We start from the raw sequence: 16274 nt of genomic DNA on the forward strand, positions 1-16274 counted from the left end.
GTATCAATAGCCTAGGGTATTGGACTCTTACCTGTCCTGTAGTACTCGGTAGACCATATCAATAACCTAAGGTACTGGACTCTAACCTGTCCTGTATTACTTGGTATACAGTATCAATAGCCTTGGGTTCGGTCTCTTACCTGTCTTGTAGAACTCGGTAGACCGTATCAATAGCCTAGGGTACTGGACTCTTACCTGTCCTGTAGTACTCGGTAGACCGTATCAATAGCCTAGGGTACTGGACTCTTACCTGTCCTGTAGTACTCGGTAGACCGTATCAATAGCCTAGGGTACTGGAATCTTACCTGTCCTGTAGTACTTTGTAGACCGTATCAATAGCCTAGGGTACTTATCTCCTACCTGTCCTGTAGTACTCAGTAGACTGTATCAATAGCCTACGCAGTACAGTTAAGGCAACACATGAAAAAAAAATATGGCAATGAAGTCATAATGAGGTCTGACGTCATGACAGTTGCTCCGCCCTGATTAATCTATATAAGGAAATGGTGCTTAAAATTACTTATTTACCGATATTGGCAACAATTTGTAATAAACAACAATATCTTCATGTTTTAATAGAAAATAATTAGTGATTTTCTTGTATATAAAATAGCATGTCTTTGAAATAATTCTCTTTTTAATCAATCGTAACTACTCGGCCATTTCCGTGAACGATAAATAACCTCGTAAGCAGAGAGGAGAAAACCTTCTTAAATTATTCGCCGGAAGTGATACCGCATGTGTAGTTCCCAACATGGAGGAGAGTCTCGAATTTGCTCGGAATAAGTTGGGAATTGATTTTTCGCTAAAGGAAAAGCAGTTGGAAACTCTTAAAAATTTATGGGAGCGACGGGATGTTATAAGTGTGTTACCAACTGGTTATGGTAAAAGTGTCCTGTACCAATTACTCCCGTGGTTTTTACAAGGCGAAAGAGAAAGAGCTGGGATCGTCATTGTCATTGCCCCCTTAACCTCGATTATTGTAGATCAAGTTTCTTTCCTTTCCTCTAAGGGGGTAAAGGCCTTGTGCTTGAATTTTGAAGGAACCGGGTGTCGTTCCGCGGATGATGAAGAAGAAACTGTCTCGAAGGTACATGTACACCCCTAAAACGTACATACAAATCGATCAGATATTTCATAGGTCCGATACATAGGGTGCTCTTGTTATTATGTTTGTATTTTAGTATATATCTATTTATATATTTTAACAATTACACAGTTTCCCTATGGTCCGGTACAGTCAATAGAAAATAACACACACCCCTAAACATGATGAAGCTACAGCTGTATAACTGCACTTAAACATGTTAAATGGTCTTAATGGAAGAACATAGATATATTGGGAAAGTATTTTTATTAAAGTCAAAACTATTAAATTTGTACTAATGAATACAAAACTCACCAGGATCATTTATCTGCAGTCTTTTATACTTAATGAGAATGCATTTAAATTCAGGTCGTGGTGTATTGCTTCAACTAGCCTAATTATACCAGGTAGTACTATAACCACTATAAAGAACAAAAAAATAAAAGTATTAAAAAATTATTTGTTGTTGTTTTCATTTAAAGCTGGTCACAAAAGACATGCAGCGTATCACAGATGGTGATGTTGAGATCCTTTACAGTCATCCAGAAGCAATTTTCTCTAAAAAGTTTGGTAGAATTCTGCGCTCAAAAGTTTTTCAGGAGGGTGTCTGTTGTGTGACCATTGATGAGGTTCACATGATAGAGGAATGGTAAGGAAATACAGAAATATTCCATTAAAAAGTATAGGCCTATATCAGTCCCTCACATGATAAATGACTAAGGTAAAATTATTAAAAGGCAAAACATCTCGCATAACTCAAGGACATTCCTTCATTAAAATGATATGAATTACTAGTATCTTAAATCCTAGCTACTCATCCACAGGCACTTGTTCCTTATATGGAGCACCCCTACTTATTTTTACAAAACAAGTGCCTGTGCACTCATGGGTCATCCTCATTTGTTAGGTGACCAAATACATGAAATAAAGCACAGTTAATCTTCTAAAGGTTTGCATGAGTTTTTCCTTGAACAAAATATATTTACAGGGGAGAAGAATTCAGACCAAAGTTTAAGAAACTTGGAGACCTAACCTGTTTGTTTCCATCTGCAGCACATTTATCACTGACAGCAACAGCGACTGAAACCTCAATAGAAAGTCTTGGAAAAGTGCTACAGTATATAAATCCAGTCATTATCAAAGCCAATCCCGACAGGCCAAATATTTTCTTGGAAAAGATTGTGCGACCTCCTAATATTAACAAAGTTAAAAAGTTGGACACAATTATTGAACCTCTGTGTGAAGAGCTTAAAGAGAAGAGGGAAAATTTCCCTGTGACTATAGTTTACGTGGAGAATTTAGAATCATTGGGTTACTTTTATCAGTATGTGAATTCAGAATTAAGGGAGCATCAGTATGTAGGTGAACCAAATCCAGAAAACCGTATCTTTGCACAATTCCATAAAGATTATACAGAGGCCATGAAAAGCCATGTGATAACGGAGTTAAAAAAAGGAAAACCCTATACTACGTTTAGTATTTGCAACAGTTGCACTCGGTATGGGTTTGGATGCCAGGTGCATTACCAGGATCATCCATTGCAGACCCCCTACAACACTTGAAAAATATCTTCAAGAAATTGGAAGGGCTGGTAGAAGTGGAGCCCAGTGCACAGCAGTACTCTATTTCAATAATAATGACATTGCCAAAAATAGAAAGGGACTAAGTGAAGAAGTCATACAGTATTGTAAAAATTCTGAAACTTGCCTCAGACTTTTTATATTAAAGTACTTTGGATTTAACAATTCATTATTCTGCGGACCACCAAAAGATTGCTGCAGCAATTGCAGGAGCAAAAGTTTGATGTGAACTTAAAAGGTAATTTATACAAATAATTTAATTTCATGGTGATTGTAAATGATTGAAGCTCCTTAATACAGATCTGTACAAGCACATACCCGATATACATAAAATTTCAGTCTTCCTCCTCCGCAGAAAATGTGTCAGACTCTTCACCGCTTTCTTGTTCTTCATCCTCATCATCTTCCGGTGGAATTGGAATATCCCTCAGCAACCTCTTAATGGTATTTTTTACGGTCACTTTAAACAGTGTTTGATCAAATGAAAAAGGTGATTTCTCGAAACCTTTGAAGGAATTTAATCGGCGTTCCTTATTGTAAATCCAGGGAGAGTTTTTCTTCAAAACTTTAATCATGGCCCCAATGTCCTCCTCTGACGACCTTTTCTTGTGACTTGTGTTAATTTTCTTAATCAGTGTCATATTGTCATAATTTTGTACAATTTTTTGTATGACAGGAGCTGCTTTAGATATAGCAACAATGGAGTTTTCAGTTTTGTTTGCTCCTAAACCTCTTATTAAATCTTTTAGTAACTTGACCTCATTTTCTTTATGCATATCTGCTGCCTTGTTTTTTCCTTCACCTCCATGAACATTTACAAATGATGCTGCACAAACTCTTAACGCAAAATCCGGGGGCAGAGTGATTTCCGTTTTCAGAATATAATCTATGCACTCGGTAAAGTATTTCGACAATGCTGAATGAGAATAGAAAAAGGGAATCATTTTTTTTCAAAATGACATTCATTCTTTTGATATCACCTTCGTGTACAGTGTCTTGAAACTGAAGAACTACAAAATACCATTGCAGGTAATTCATCACATAATTATGAAGGTCATCTTGATGGCCATTGTCTGGATCTGTGCACTTCATGTAGAGTTCCACTCCATTGACATCTAATTTGCATCCTCCCCTCACTCCGGATAAAGAAACTTTAATGTGAAAAATGTTTTCATTAATCTTGATAGGTACTGTCACTATTTTGTCAATAACATTTGAAGTAACATTGAAAGAATGTCCTCCAACTTGTACAGATATGTTGACTTTGTTGGGATCCTGTGGGAATAAAAAAAGATTTCTATAACTAATGTTTAAGAATTTTGCTAAGAAGGAGCATTTCAAAGTAAAATATTTTTTTTAAAATCATACCAGTAATTATACTAATATCATACTGACCTGAGTGTTAAATGGAATATACAGGTCTGCAAGAATTTCATTGAGCAGAACATCCAAAATGGCCTTTTTTCTTGTCAGGTGAAGATTGGCAATATTATCAGGAACTGCATCATGCACCGGTTTGTCAGACAAATTGGTCATTTGAAACTTCTCCATTATGTAAGTCAGGAAGTATGAATGACCCACAGAAGTGAAGAAATCTTCATGTGCCTATTTATAAAAAAAAATAAATAATGAATACTGAAATTATCTTCTGACATTGGAGATTTAATAATCTTTTTTTTTAAATCAAAAAAACAGTAAACATTTGATCTTTTTTAATAAATCAGTACCTTAAATCTACTTTTCACATTTCCATTTACATTTGTTCTTTGGATTTCAACTTTAAGGTTAGCCAAAGTTCCAACATCTCTTCCTTGGTTTATTTTCAAGAACTTCTTGCACATTTTCTGTAAAATGAAGTGTCTGAATAGGAATATCTAATACATGTCATATAAAATGTTATTAACCAGATGAGAATGCAATGCACATCTTAATTTTAGACTATAATAACTGGATGAAAAGGTTGTTGGACTTTACCTCTATAAAGTCTTGTAAAGTGTGAAACAGCTCAATGATGATCGGGTTAAGTTGTTCCATCCGCTCTTGTATTGTATGGCAACCAGCCATACTTTTGCGCCTTGAAATCTCACTCTTGTTAACTGGTCCCCACCTACAGGAACTTGGAGTCCATCTAACTCATTTGCTGTGAGAAATGAAGTTGATCAATTGATTCTAAATACTAGATTTATGTATTCACAAATTTTTCACAGGTAAGTTATATCACTTTTTTTCCTAGAATTACTGTATTTAAAATAAAACATAATCATTAATACTCTCTTAAATAGGTTATTCATATTTATAAACAAGGAAATACCTCTGCCTGCCTTTCTGTACCATTTATTAATCCATTCAGTATATTCCTGTAGTATTTTGAGACAACCTTCATATGAACACTCATTGTTCAAGGACAGGGGATGTATTGTCGAAGGCTTGGCCATTTCCTCCTGATACATATGGGGAATATGTCCAGGTATAACCTTTTTAAACCACTCAAATGCAGGAATATTTTCTGCCATGACCCTACCAAGAAGAACTTTCAAACTGTCTTTATAAATTGTTACTTCAGTGTCACTAAGAAAAAAATTATTTATGTCAATATCTACATCTGGTGCAAACACAGCAGGTGCCTCCTGAATAGCACAAATTTCTGGCATCACTCTGTCCATTACAAAATTTGAAGCAAAGAAATGGTAGTGCTTGTCTTTGTTGGTCATTCGTATATCATTTGTATTGACCCTTATGTCCAGATTATCACCATTAAATTTGCCATTTTTCCCACTGCAAATATCTTTAATCAAGTTTTCTTCAAGTGCTCCTCCTAGCTCCTTAATCAAATTTCTTTTTGACGAATCAGACATAGTGATGTGGACTTTATTGAGTCTCTGCATGAGCTATAAAGAATAAAGCATGCCGGTAAATAAATAATAAATTCTAATTACTGTAACTATACATTTAAAAGAATGCATTTTCCAATCCATAGATGTATTATAAGAATGTATTTAAATATGTAAATGTATATTTTTTCTTTGTTTGTTTGTTTGTTGGTTTTGTGTTTGTTTGAAAGATACGGTACATGTATGTCAAACGCTTTTTACTCAATTTCACTTAAGTACCTTGTTATCTGCATGATATCGAATTGCCAAGGTTGAATACATTCTTTGTATTCCAGAGGCAAGGGGGTCCCTGCTATGAAGGATCATGCCATAAATGGTGGCCAGTGTTGCAATCTTTTTCTCTGATGAATCAACGGTCCCTAAAGACATGGATAAAACCTCAAAGAGAAGGGGGCAGTTTGACTGCATTTCATTAATGCAAGCCGCAACCTTGTAGAATATCTGCTCCTTTTTTAAAAAGGACACTTTTCCTCCCATAAATCAATTTTTCTAGTTGTTTGTTGATTATTGAAGTACAATCACTGAAAATAAACCCAAAGAACAAAAATATTACAATTTCTAATCTTCAAAAATGATGTTTATGAAATTTCAAATTACTGTACTAGTAAATAATATGAATATAATTGCAATATAAATTTAATTCATATATAAGTATTTTAAGAAAAATGTGCTATCTTTATCTTTATAATCAGTTAAATACAAAATAATGAAGACAATGTTTTACCAAAAAATTATTTAAAGACATGAAAATTTTAAGTCATGGGTTTCCAGGATTTGAACCTGGATGTTCTCAACTGAATGGCTGAATACATGCCTTGATACCCAGTATATAGAACTACAGGTGAATATATAGTATAGATATTTATGTATTCTACAAGTAATTACATGCCATAAATATTTTTCAATACAAACTGTTTCAACAATGGATCTCCATAAATTCGATAGTTCTAATTGGCCATATATTCTCCTATGCTACAACAGCATTCCTTACATGTGATAACCCTTCACTGGGAATAATCTGGAGAGATTTTTACGTGTTGAAATTCAAACAGCTGAAAAATAAATAACACATGCGAACTAAACTAAAATCAACAAATGCAGTGGTATATACAGACACAGCATAATTGACAAAAATTTTACTTAGATGGAGGAAAATTCTAAAATCAAAATAACAATTTGACTGTATATACCACTACATGTAACCAGGAAGCATATAACTTAATAATTTAAGTCAACTTCAAATTAACAAAAAAATAACAATAAATACTTTAAAGTAGAAATATCTTGACTTTGCCTTGCTGGTGCATAAAAAAAAATCAGTGTTCTCCAAGTAATTAAAATTTCATGTCTAAGTCTATTTTTTTTATACATTAAAGACTTAATTCTCTTCTTTTCAACAAAAAAAATCATCAGTGAGTGTATAATATATATCTTTTTTTTTTCATTTTTTACACACCTTATCAACACTCATTATTTGCATCATATACGAAGCACACATGTAGATAATGTCAAGATATTCACATAAAAAATGAAAGCATGGGAAATTATAAGCTTTACTAAATAAACTACTTTATACTTTTCAAAAACTGGATTCAATATTTTTTCCAGCAAACTGTCAGCTATGGTGTCACAGAATTTCTCTGACACAGTCTGTAAATCCTTTGGCGTATACGAGTGATCTGTTGACACAAAACGTAGTTTACGGCATGCCTTGGAACTGGACTCCTCTGCATCTTTTGATGAAACTTTCAACTTCTCCACAGACCTTTTTCAAAATATTTAATTACTCACTCAGTTCAATATTATTAAAATTTAAACCTACACACTTTTCATAGGGTATAGGTCATTCATTGCTTGTAAACAAAGCGTGTAAATTAAAAGTACCATATGAAATAACAATTTCAAAATATAAGGAAGTAGAATATAATAATACGTTATTTTTTTATCTCTTACTTCACCAGCTGGCCCCTCTTCTTTGTCTGACCTGACCTAAGTTGTGAGGGCGGTGTCTTGGCAGGTCGTTTACCAATATCAATGGGCGTGGTTGTGATGGCTGTTGTTGTAGATGTTACGGACACATTACATTCATTGCTTTTACAGGCTTTCTTAACGTTTTCTATAATATTCGGTATTGCAGAAAGAGTTTTAAGACAATTGTCACAAATATGTTGACTTCTAATTGGTGTCAGGTCCACCTCATTTTTCAGTAATAAACTTAGTATTGATTCTGTTTTAAACAAGACACACTTTTTGCTGGAAATGCAAAAATATTTGCTTTTTGCTGCCCCACAACATAAACAAATGGGATAGCTGGGCGCAGCCATCTTGTCTACCACGTGACTAGAAATAGTGCGGTGATTTGCCGATTCCTACACAGTCTGCGTACGAGGTTATTTCTCTTTCGGAAAATGGCCGAGTAGTTACGATTGTCTTTTTAATGTGTCGTTTGTCTGCATTCGGCTTCAGCCAAGCGCTTGCACTCGGTGACACGGAATGTTGTTTACATCTAAAAACGTCGCGACATCAGCTGAGATTTGCAGTGGATTTAAATGCAATAACCACACAATCTTTAAAGAAAATAGGGATAAAATAAGAGACAAGGCATTGCTTCTCCATTTTACAAGAATATGAGGACATTATTTCGGAAAATGTCAGAAAACTGAGACGATTTGCACCAGCTCAAGCTCCGTAGATCAATCACTGCACTTTAATCTAGGCCAGGTATGTATACGCATAAGTATAGGTACATGTGTAGATCTACAATATGTAGACATGCTTTTGTTAACATAAAAAAAAACCCGAGTGTGTTCATGTTCATTTAAATGTATTAGTACAGTCAGTGAAAAACTGTAGCCTAATTATGCAGTGCCTTGTGTGTAACAACCCCCCCCCCTCCCCCCTCCTATACTAAGTTGCACACTTTTTAGAATTATTAAAAATTAATTGCACTAAATATGTACTGAGTTCCTGTCAATTAGCTCATTTTCTTTGAGACAATATGTGTAATAATGGAGATCATCTGTAACACAAATTTAAACTAAATTGAATGAGATGTTTTCATTGTTTCAGTCAATGATTCACCAGTGACTAGGCCTAAACAAAGAATAATGTATTTTGACATACAAATATGCTACACAATTTAAAAAAAAATATCCGTAACATTGTGTTGAAAACATAAAAGCCCCACTTCAGATCAATGGTTGTAATTTTCTAGAATATCTAAATTAATGAAAAAAAAAATCATTTTTTGTTTAGATTACATGTACATGTACATTAATTTAAAAAATATTTGTATAATACTTTTATCATTGTAGCTGTCCAGAGTTTCAGGCGTAAAGAGTGAATAAATTAAAAAAATGCATCATTTCTCCACAGGGTATGTATACTTCTAAAGCATTTCACATTTTCAAAGTTTGCATGTGCTTTACATATTGTTTTTTTTTTCATTTTGGTAAAGGGGAAACTTAGAAAATTTTTTTATAGAAAATATTCTATCAATAACTATTGTAAATGTCAGAGGTTTCACTTTCCCAGAGAAGTTTTGTAATGTATTTTTTTTTTCATTTATATCAATAACATAAATTCACTACAATATACAATGTAGCATAATTTGTTATGTCAAATGTAATGCCATTTTATCCATTACAATGTATATTTAGTAATCTCATAGCATATAACTGCATATATATTGTGTTGTAGGCCTAGCTACTCCCAGATGTTGGAAAATGGATTCATTCAGGCAGCAAGTTAATCCATCATTTAAGGAAAATGGTATGCTCAATATAAGCTATAAACCATACAAAGTTTTGATAATAAAACCTAACAGAAGAATTGAAAACATGTGTAGCGGATAGTATATAGGGAACTTGTACTGCCTCCCCAGTGAGCTAGCTTTTCTGGTGATGCGGTAGAGTCTCCCTCTATTTCAGGCAAGTTAAGCAACGGCGAGCCTGTTTAACCCTTGGGTGGTTGACCGCTTCACGTTACACAATGTATGTAAATTCTAAGTTAAATGTTTCCATGCATTTTTTTATTTCATTTTTTAAACACAAATTACTTTCAATAATGGTATTTCCTAATTTTCTTCTATTTTCAGAATTCATTTTATCCACAAGAACATGAGATGATGGAAATAATTTGCACCTGCCCAGCATTCCAATAGTCTGTCATTGGATTTGAAAAGAAATGTTTATTAAATAAAATTGTCTAGATAAATAATAATTTGACTTTTTCATATATTAACTGTACAGGTTTTGAAAAGGCCATTAAGAAATGAATTTCTTAACTTTCTTACTATTTTGTGTGGAGGGTACTAATGAATATCAAGATCTTATTTCCAGCATGTGCATTGTGTTCATTTATCTTTCAATAATATTACCAAAAACAGGAGACTAGAGATCCCCCTAATTGTTTCAAAATAGGATAGGGGACCACCATTTGTTCTGAAGGAAAGGGGGTGGTGGTGGGGGGGGGGGGGGGGGGCAGGCGAGTTTTTCCAAGTCAGATTTTTTTTTTTCATTTTCATGTCAATGAAGAACAGATTAATATTTATTTCCGATCAATAAGATGAAGGACAGATTATTTCTTTATTCTCCTCTTCATTGAAAATCCTATATGCAAAAAAAAAAAAAAAAAAATGCAAAAAAAAAAACTTTGATTCGTGGGAGGGGGAGATCACTGATCTGCAAGTATTTATTTTTAAAATCTGCCAGTCCCTCACCCTTAAAATAAAATAGCTGTCCCCTTAACAAATACAGCAGTATACCCCAATTCTTTCTAATTAGTACCTTAAACTTATAACTTAGTTTATATCCCTTAATTAACAGTAAGCAGTCTGATTGAAAGCGATCATAGAACATTACCTCGTATGCAGAAAGAAAAAATATTAACACAAGTGTGTGTACCATAGGCGTCGGAAGCAAAATGAAAGCGGGCTGATTGAAAAGGGGGAGGGAAGGGGTTAAGCCAAAAGAAAAAGGCAAATTCCAATGCCTACATTATGTATATAATTTGCAAATATTAAGTACGGAGGCTAAGCCCCCCCCCCCCCCCCCCTCCTCGGTTTCGACGCCTATGCGTACAGTAGTGAGAGAGGGGAATAGATATCTAATCAATTAATAATGAAGGCTATATTTTAATTAACCATTTGTGTTCTACATAAATATATCGGCAATATTTATACCTATTTGTGTGAAATACTACGTGTATATACACATCGTTGAGGAAATGCGGGAGGTTTGAAAGACATTAAATGTATACAACGTATGGAGAACGAATACACAGAAAAGAAAGAAATGTCAAGGATTTTTATGCATACCGTTTGATTTAGTAAAAAAAAGAGTCAAGTCCTGCCCGCATGTATATTTATTTTAAATTTACGAGGTGAACAAACTATATCAAGTACTCCAGAGTTATCTCCCATGCTGGGTCAGTTATGCGTTTGAAAACTAAATTTAGATTGACTCTTCCAAGATTTCATTTTTGATCAAAAAGTGCAAGGGCAAGGCGACAATCTAAAAAGTAGGTTTTTATTTTAAATTATTTATTTTATTGTATAGTTTTCAAAAAGTGATGCTCATTACTTTGTAATTCTTTAGTTAATTTATAATTCGTGATGAAATTAGGAAAATATTCTATTTTTCATACATTACTGTCTGTTTTAGCTGAATAACTTAGTTATATCGGAAAACTAACTGAATGAGCATCACTTTTAAGAAAGAATAGATACATAGTGACAACATAAAACATTGTGCAGTTAATTTTTTGTTTGCCATGCCCTTTCACTTTTTGGTCAAATTTGACATTTCATTTTTTGACCTAAAACCGAAGACCAAGTGACCGTAGAGGGTTACATTATGACAAAAAATACCGATGCGAAAAGCAATGGACATACTCTTTAAGATCACAAATAGCTGTTTTAACTAGAGTGTCTTGCTAAAAAATAAAACTGTTAAACATTATATGTATCAGATTCCGTGAGTTTTTATAGAAAATGTTGCCTTAACTGTACTGCGTAGGGTTCAGTCACTTACCTGTCCTGTGGTACTCGGTAGACCGTATCAATAGCCTAGGGTACTGGACTCTTACCTGTCCTGTAGTACTCGGTAGACCATATCAATAGCCTAGGGTACTGGACTCTTACCTGTCCTGTAGTACTCGGTAGACCGTATCAATAGCCTAGGGTAATGGACTCTAACCTGTCCTTAGTACTCGGTAGACCGTATCAATAGCCTAGGGTATTGGAATCTTACCTGTTTTGTAGTACTTGGTAGACCGTATCAATAGCCTAAGGTACTGATCGCCTACGTGTCCTGTAGTATTCGGTAGACCGTATCAATAGCCTAGGGTTCAGGTCACTTACCTCTGTTGTAGCTAGTGCTCCGTAAACTGTATCAATAGCCAAGGGTATTGGACTCTTACCTGTCCTGTAGGACTCGGTAAACCGAATCAATAGCCTAGGGTATTGGATTCTTACCTGTCTTGTAGTATTCGGTAGAGCATTTCAATAGCCTAGGGTACTGGACTCTAACCTGTCCTGTAGTACTTGGTAGACCGTATCAATAGCCTAGGGTTCAGTCTCTTACCTGTCTTGTAGTACTCGGTAGACCATATCAATGGTCTAGGGTATTGGACTCTTACCTGTTCTGTAGTACTCAGTAGTTTGTATCAATAGCCTAGGGTACTGATCTATTACCTGTCCTGTAGAGCTCAGTACACAGTATCAATAGCCTAGGGTTCAGTCACTTACCTGTCCTGTAGTACTCGGTAGACCATATCAATAGCCTAGGGTATTGGACTCTTACCTGTCCTGTAGTACTTGGTAGACCGTATCAATAGCCTAGGGTATTGGACTCTTACCTGTCCTGAAGTACTTGGTAGACCGTATCAATAGCGTAGGGTACTTGACTCTTTCCTGTCCTGTAGTATTCGGTAGACTGTATCAATAGCCTAGGGTATTGGACTCTTACCTGTCCTGTAGTATTTGGTAGACCGTATTAATAGCCTAGGGTACTGGACTCTTACCTGTCCTGTAGTATTCGGTAGACCGTATCAATAGCCTAGGATACTTGACTCTTACCTGTCCAGTAGTATTCGGTAGACTGATCAATAGCCTAGGGTACTTGACTCTTACATGTCCTGTAGTACTCGGTAGACCATATCAATAGCCTAGGGTACTGGACTCTTACCTGTCCTGTAGTACTTGGTAGACCGTATCAATAGCCTAGGGTATTGGACTCTTACCTGTCTTGTACTATTCAGTAGACCGTATCAATAGCCCAGGCTATTGGACTCTTACCTGTCTTGTAGTACTTGGTAGAGCATATCAATAGCCTAGGATACTTGTCACTTACCTGTCCTGTAGTACTCGGTAGACCGTATCAATAGCCTAGGGTACTGGACTCTTACCTGTCCTGTAGTATTCGGTAGACCATATCAATAGCCTAGGGTACTGGACTCTAACCTGTCCTGTAGTACTTGGTAGACCGTATCAATAGCCTAGGGTTCAGTCTCTTACCTGTCCTGTAGTACTCGGTAGACCGTATCAATAGCCTAGGGTACTGGACTCTTACCTGTCCTGTAGTACTCGGTAGACCGTATCAATAGCCTAGGGTATTGGAATCTTACCTGTCCTGTAGTACTTGGTAGACCGTATCAATAGCTTAAGGTACTTATCTCCTACCTGTCCTGTAGTACTCAGTAGACTGTATCAATAGCCTAGGGTTCAGTCACTTACCTGTCCTGTAGTACTCGGTAAACCATATCAATAGCCTAGGGTATTGGACACTTACCTGTCTTGTAGTATTCGGTAGACCGTATCAATAGCTTATGGTATTGGACTCTTACCTGTCCTGTAGTATTCGGTAGACCATATCAATAGCCCAGGGTACTAAACTCTAACCTGTCCTATAGTACTTGGTAGACCGTATCAATAGCCTAGGGTTCAGTCTCTTACCTGTCTTGTAGTACTCGGTAGACCATATCAATGGCCTAGGGTATTGGACTCTTACCTGTTCTGTAGTACTCAGTAGTTTGTATCAATAGCCTAGGGTACTGATCTATTACCTGTCCTGTAGAGCTCAGTACACAGTATCAATAGCCTAGGGTTCAGTCACTTACCTGTCCTGTAGTACTCGGTAGACCATATCAATAGCCTAGGGTATTGGACTCTTACCTGTCCTGTAGTACTTGGTAGACTGTATCAATAGCCTAGGGTATTGGACTCTTACCTGTCTTGTAGTATTCAGTAGTCTGTATCAATAGCCTAGGGTACTGGACTCTAACCTGTCCTGTAGTACTCGGTAGACCGTATCAATAGCCTAGGGTACTGGACTCTCACCTGTCTTGTAGTACTCGGTAGACCGTATCAATAGCCTAAGGTATTGGACTCTTACCTGTCCTGTAGTACGCGGTAGACCGTATCAATAGCCTAGGGTATTGATCTCTTACCTGTCTTGTAGTATTCAGTAGTCTGTATCAATAGCCTAGGGTACAGGACCCTTACCTGTATTGTTGTAATCAGGTACTAAATGGAATGTATCAATATCTTTTGTTATATGTATTATGCTATTCTGTTATGTTTTTGTTGCATTAAAGTGATCGACTCTTCCAACAGCCTTGTTTAATTATATTTTACTCAGAGGGAAGTACATATCATCAGTGCCGGAAAGTAAATGCTGTTATTAGTTTGATTATTTTAGTTCAAGTATTTGGAATAAATATTTCATATTTTCATCTTTTTTGTTTTATTTTATGGTGTAAATTATTGTATTATTAAGCAAATAGATTATGCTGTTATTTATTTACTAATTAAACAGATTACATTTTATTGAGTGTTGTTTTTTATATGTAAAATTAATATTGAGCGCAGCGAGGCGGCGCGAAGCGCCGCTCCCGTAGCGAGCTCAATAGACTAACGTGTACGAACGGAGGAAATTCGGGTTGAAATCTGCACATTGTTCCAAGAAATTTTTATCTCACCGCGTGAAAAAATTCCAAACTCCCAGTAATCCTTTGCGGTGCATAGCAACCTGAAGACTAAAACATAGCAACAACATACTTAAAAAAATTACAAACAACGTTTATATGCTATATCCTTGTCACAAAACTATCGTTTGCGTTCTAAGTCTACATGACTTTTTATTTGACGTCATACTTTCGTCACTTAAACGGCTCGGGTATTTCCGATTTTGTCGGAAACTTCCGAAAAGTTCGGAATCTCGATCCCGATTCCTTTGGAAATAAAATAAAGCTGTGTAAAGGTTTTTGATAGTAAATAACTGCGCTCGCCCCAACGGTCGCACCGTAGAACATATTATTTTTGTTTCCGTCCTTATCACTCTCATTTAAGTTCAATTTTTAAACTTTTTTCTCATTTAAATGTTCTTTTTTTTGTAATACTTTTCTTTCGTTTTCATATTTATTTACAATCTACAAATTGAAAAAAAAAATTAATTCATTTATTTTAGGCATGAAATTTAACGTTAAATCGGTGTTTAATGCATTAAAAACAAAACATTGACATGGTTTTCATATCAACGATGATAAAAAAATACATTCCGGAAATAATATAAACCACCGGGTTTCTTCTTGTCGTTAGAGACATCTCATAAATATTCATAAATACGCTAGGCCCGTGATATTTATACTCAACCGATTCTTCATCGACTACAAAAAGTTCGGCATTTTGATTTAAATGTCACATTTTGCCGAACTCCGGATATCCTTACTGAATTGTTTTCTGCAATAGAATTCTTTGATAAAGGTAATCTTTGCAAAATTTACCATACTATTGTTAAATGCTATTATGTAACAACATTTTGGGCAGTAAAAATAATGTACAAAATCCTTTGCTTTACTGTTATCGGTATCGGCAACAATGGTGACTTTAAATTGATCAATACTTCAGCTCTTTTCGCATGATAGCTCTTTGATTTGAACAAAGATTAAACCCTCTTAAATTAGTTAAATTCAGGATCTGTTTAAACATTTTTTTTCATTGATCTACCATAAAATGTAAGTATTTCTTTATATGTTTCTGTTCTTTTTCTTTGGTTTCTATTCAAATTGGAATGCATTGAGCAATATGTTTTCATATTGTTTTTTTTTTAATGCTAGCTAAGTTAAAAACATTGATTTAGTTAGAATATGTGTTTGTATTCCCTTATAAATAAGTGAACATTGACAATAATTAAAATTCTTCTAGAACTTTTGTATTGAATATATCAATTTTGTCAAAGATTCTAACGAAACAAATAGCTATAATAAAATATTAAGGCTTCTTAAAGAAAGAAATATGTGGTTAATAGAAGAAATATGCTATTCCAAAAGTCCTCTCTGTTTTGGGATTTTTTACTTTTAACATATATTGACGTGTGTTAGTTTTGTGTAGAAAATTATCGCTACATTTTATAAAAACTAACCACTGCTCAGATTTTTTTTTTTATTCACCAGAATACACCTGTTTCTATTTATGGTAAAGATGTATGACACAGTGTAATAACGAACAGTAATCAAGATCAAAATTTCAGTAAAAAGATCAAATACATGTACAAACCTAGAAAAAAAAATCATTGTTGGAATCATTTACGATGTTATCTTTGAAAGTGACTCAAATTTGGTTGTGACGGACTACATTATTATACGGAAAATTAAACTTGCCCGTCGTACATTAGGATAAGTTACATCAAAGATTCCATTGTAGCTACATTCAAATTC

The 16274-nt window shown here is 35.0% G+C and overlaps 1 protein-coding gene and 1 pseudogene across 1 annotated transcript; one reads left to right on the forward strand and one right to left on the reverse strand.

Annotated features, from left to right (window-relative positions):
- Positions 1–754: 754 nt before the first annotated feature.
- LOC134239873 (ATP-dependent DNA helicase Q1-like) lies at positions 755–3089 on the forward strand. The gene is made up of 3 exons (XM_062722001.1): positions 755–1090; positions 1570–1736; positions 2076–3089. The coding sequence occupies exons 1-3, from the start codon at positions 755–757 to the stop codon at positions 2647–2649; spliced, it is 1077 nt and encodes a 358-aa protein (XP_062577985.1). The 3' UTR covers positions 2650–3089.
- LOC134239874 (uncharacterized) lies at positions 3003–5979 on the reverse strand (annotated as a pseudogene).
- Positions 5980–16274: the final 10295 nt, after the last annotated feature.

This window comes from Saccostrea cucullata, unplaced genomic scaffold, assembly GCF_032062105.1.
Source record: "Saccostrea cucullata isolate Sc308-1 unplaced genomic scaffold, CSIRO_AGI_Scuc_v1 ctg2309, whole genome shotgun sequence".
NCBI lineage: Eukaryota > Metazoa > Mollusca > Bivalvia > Ostreida > Ostreidae > Saccostrea > Saccostrea cuccullata.

Excerpts from the sequence above, each read along its gene's own strand:
- LOC134239873 (XM_062722001.1), top strand. The coding sequence starts at position 755 with ATGGAGGAGAGTCTCGAATTTGCTCGGAATAAGTTGGGAATTGATTTT. Across the intron at positions 1,091-1,569 it reads AAGAAGAAACTGTCTCGAAG|CTGGTCACAAAAGACATGCA; the intron begins GTACATGTACAC and ends TTTCATTTAAAG. Across the intron at positions 1,737-2,075 it reads GTTCACATGATAGAGGAATG|GGGAGAAGAATTCAGACCAA; the intron begins GTAAGGAAATAC and ends ATATATTTACAG.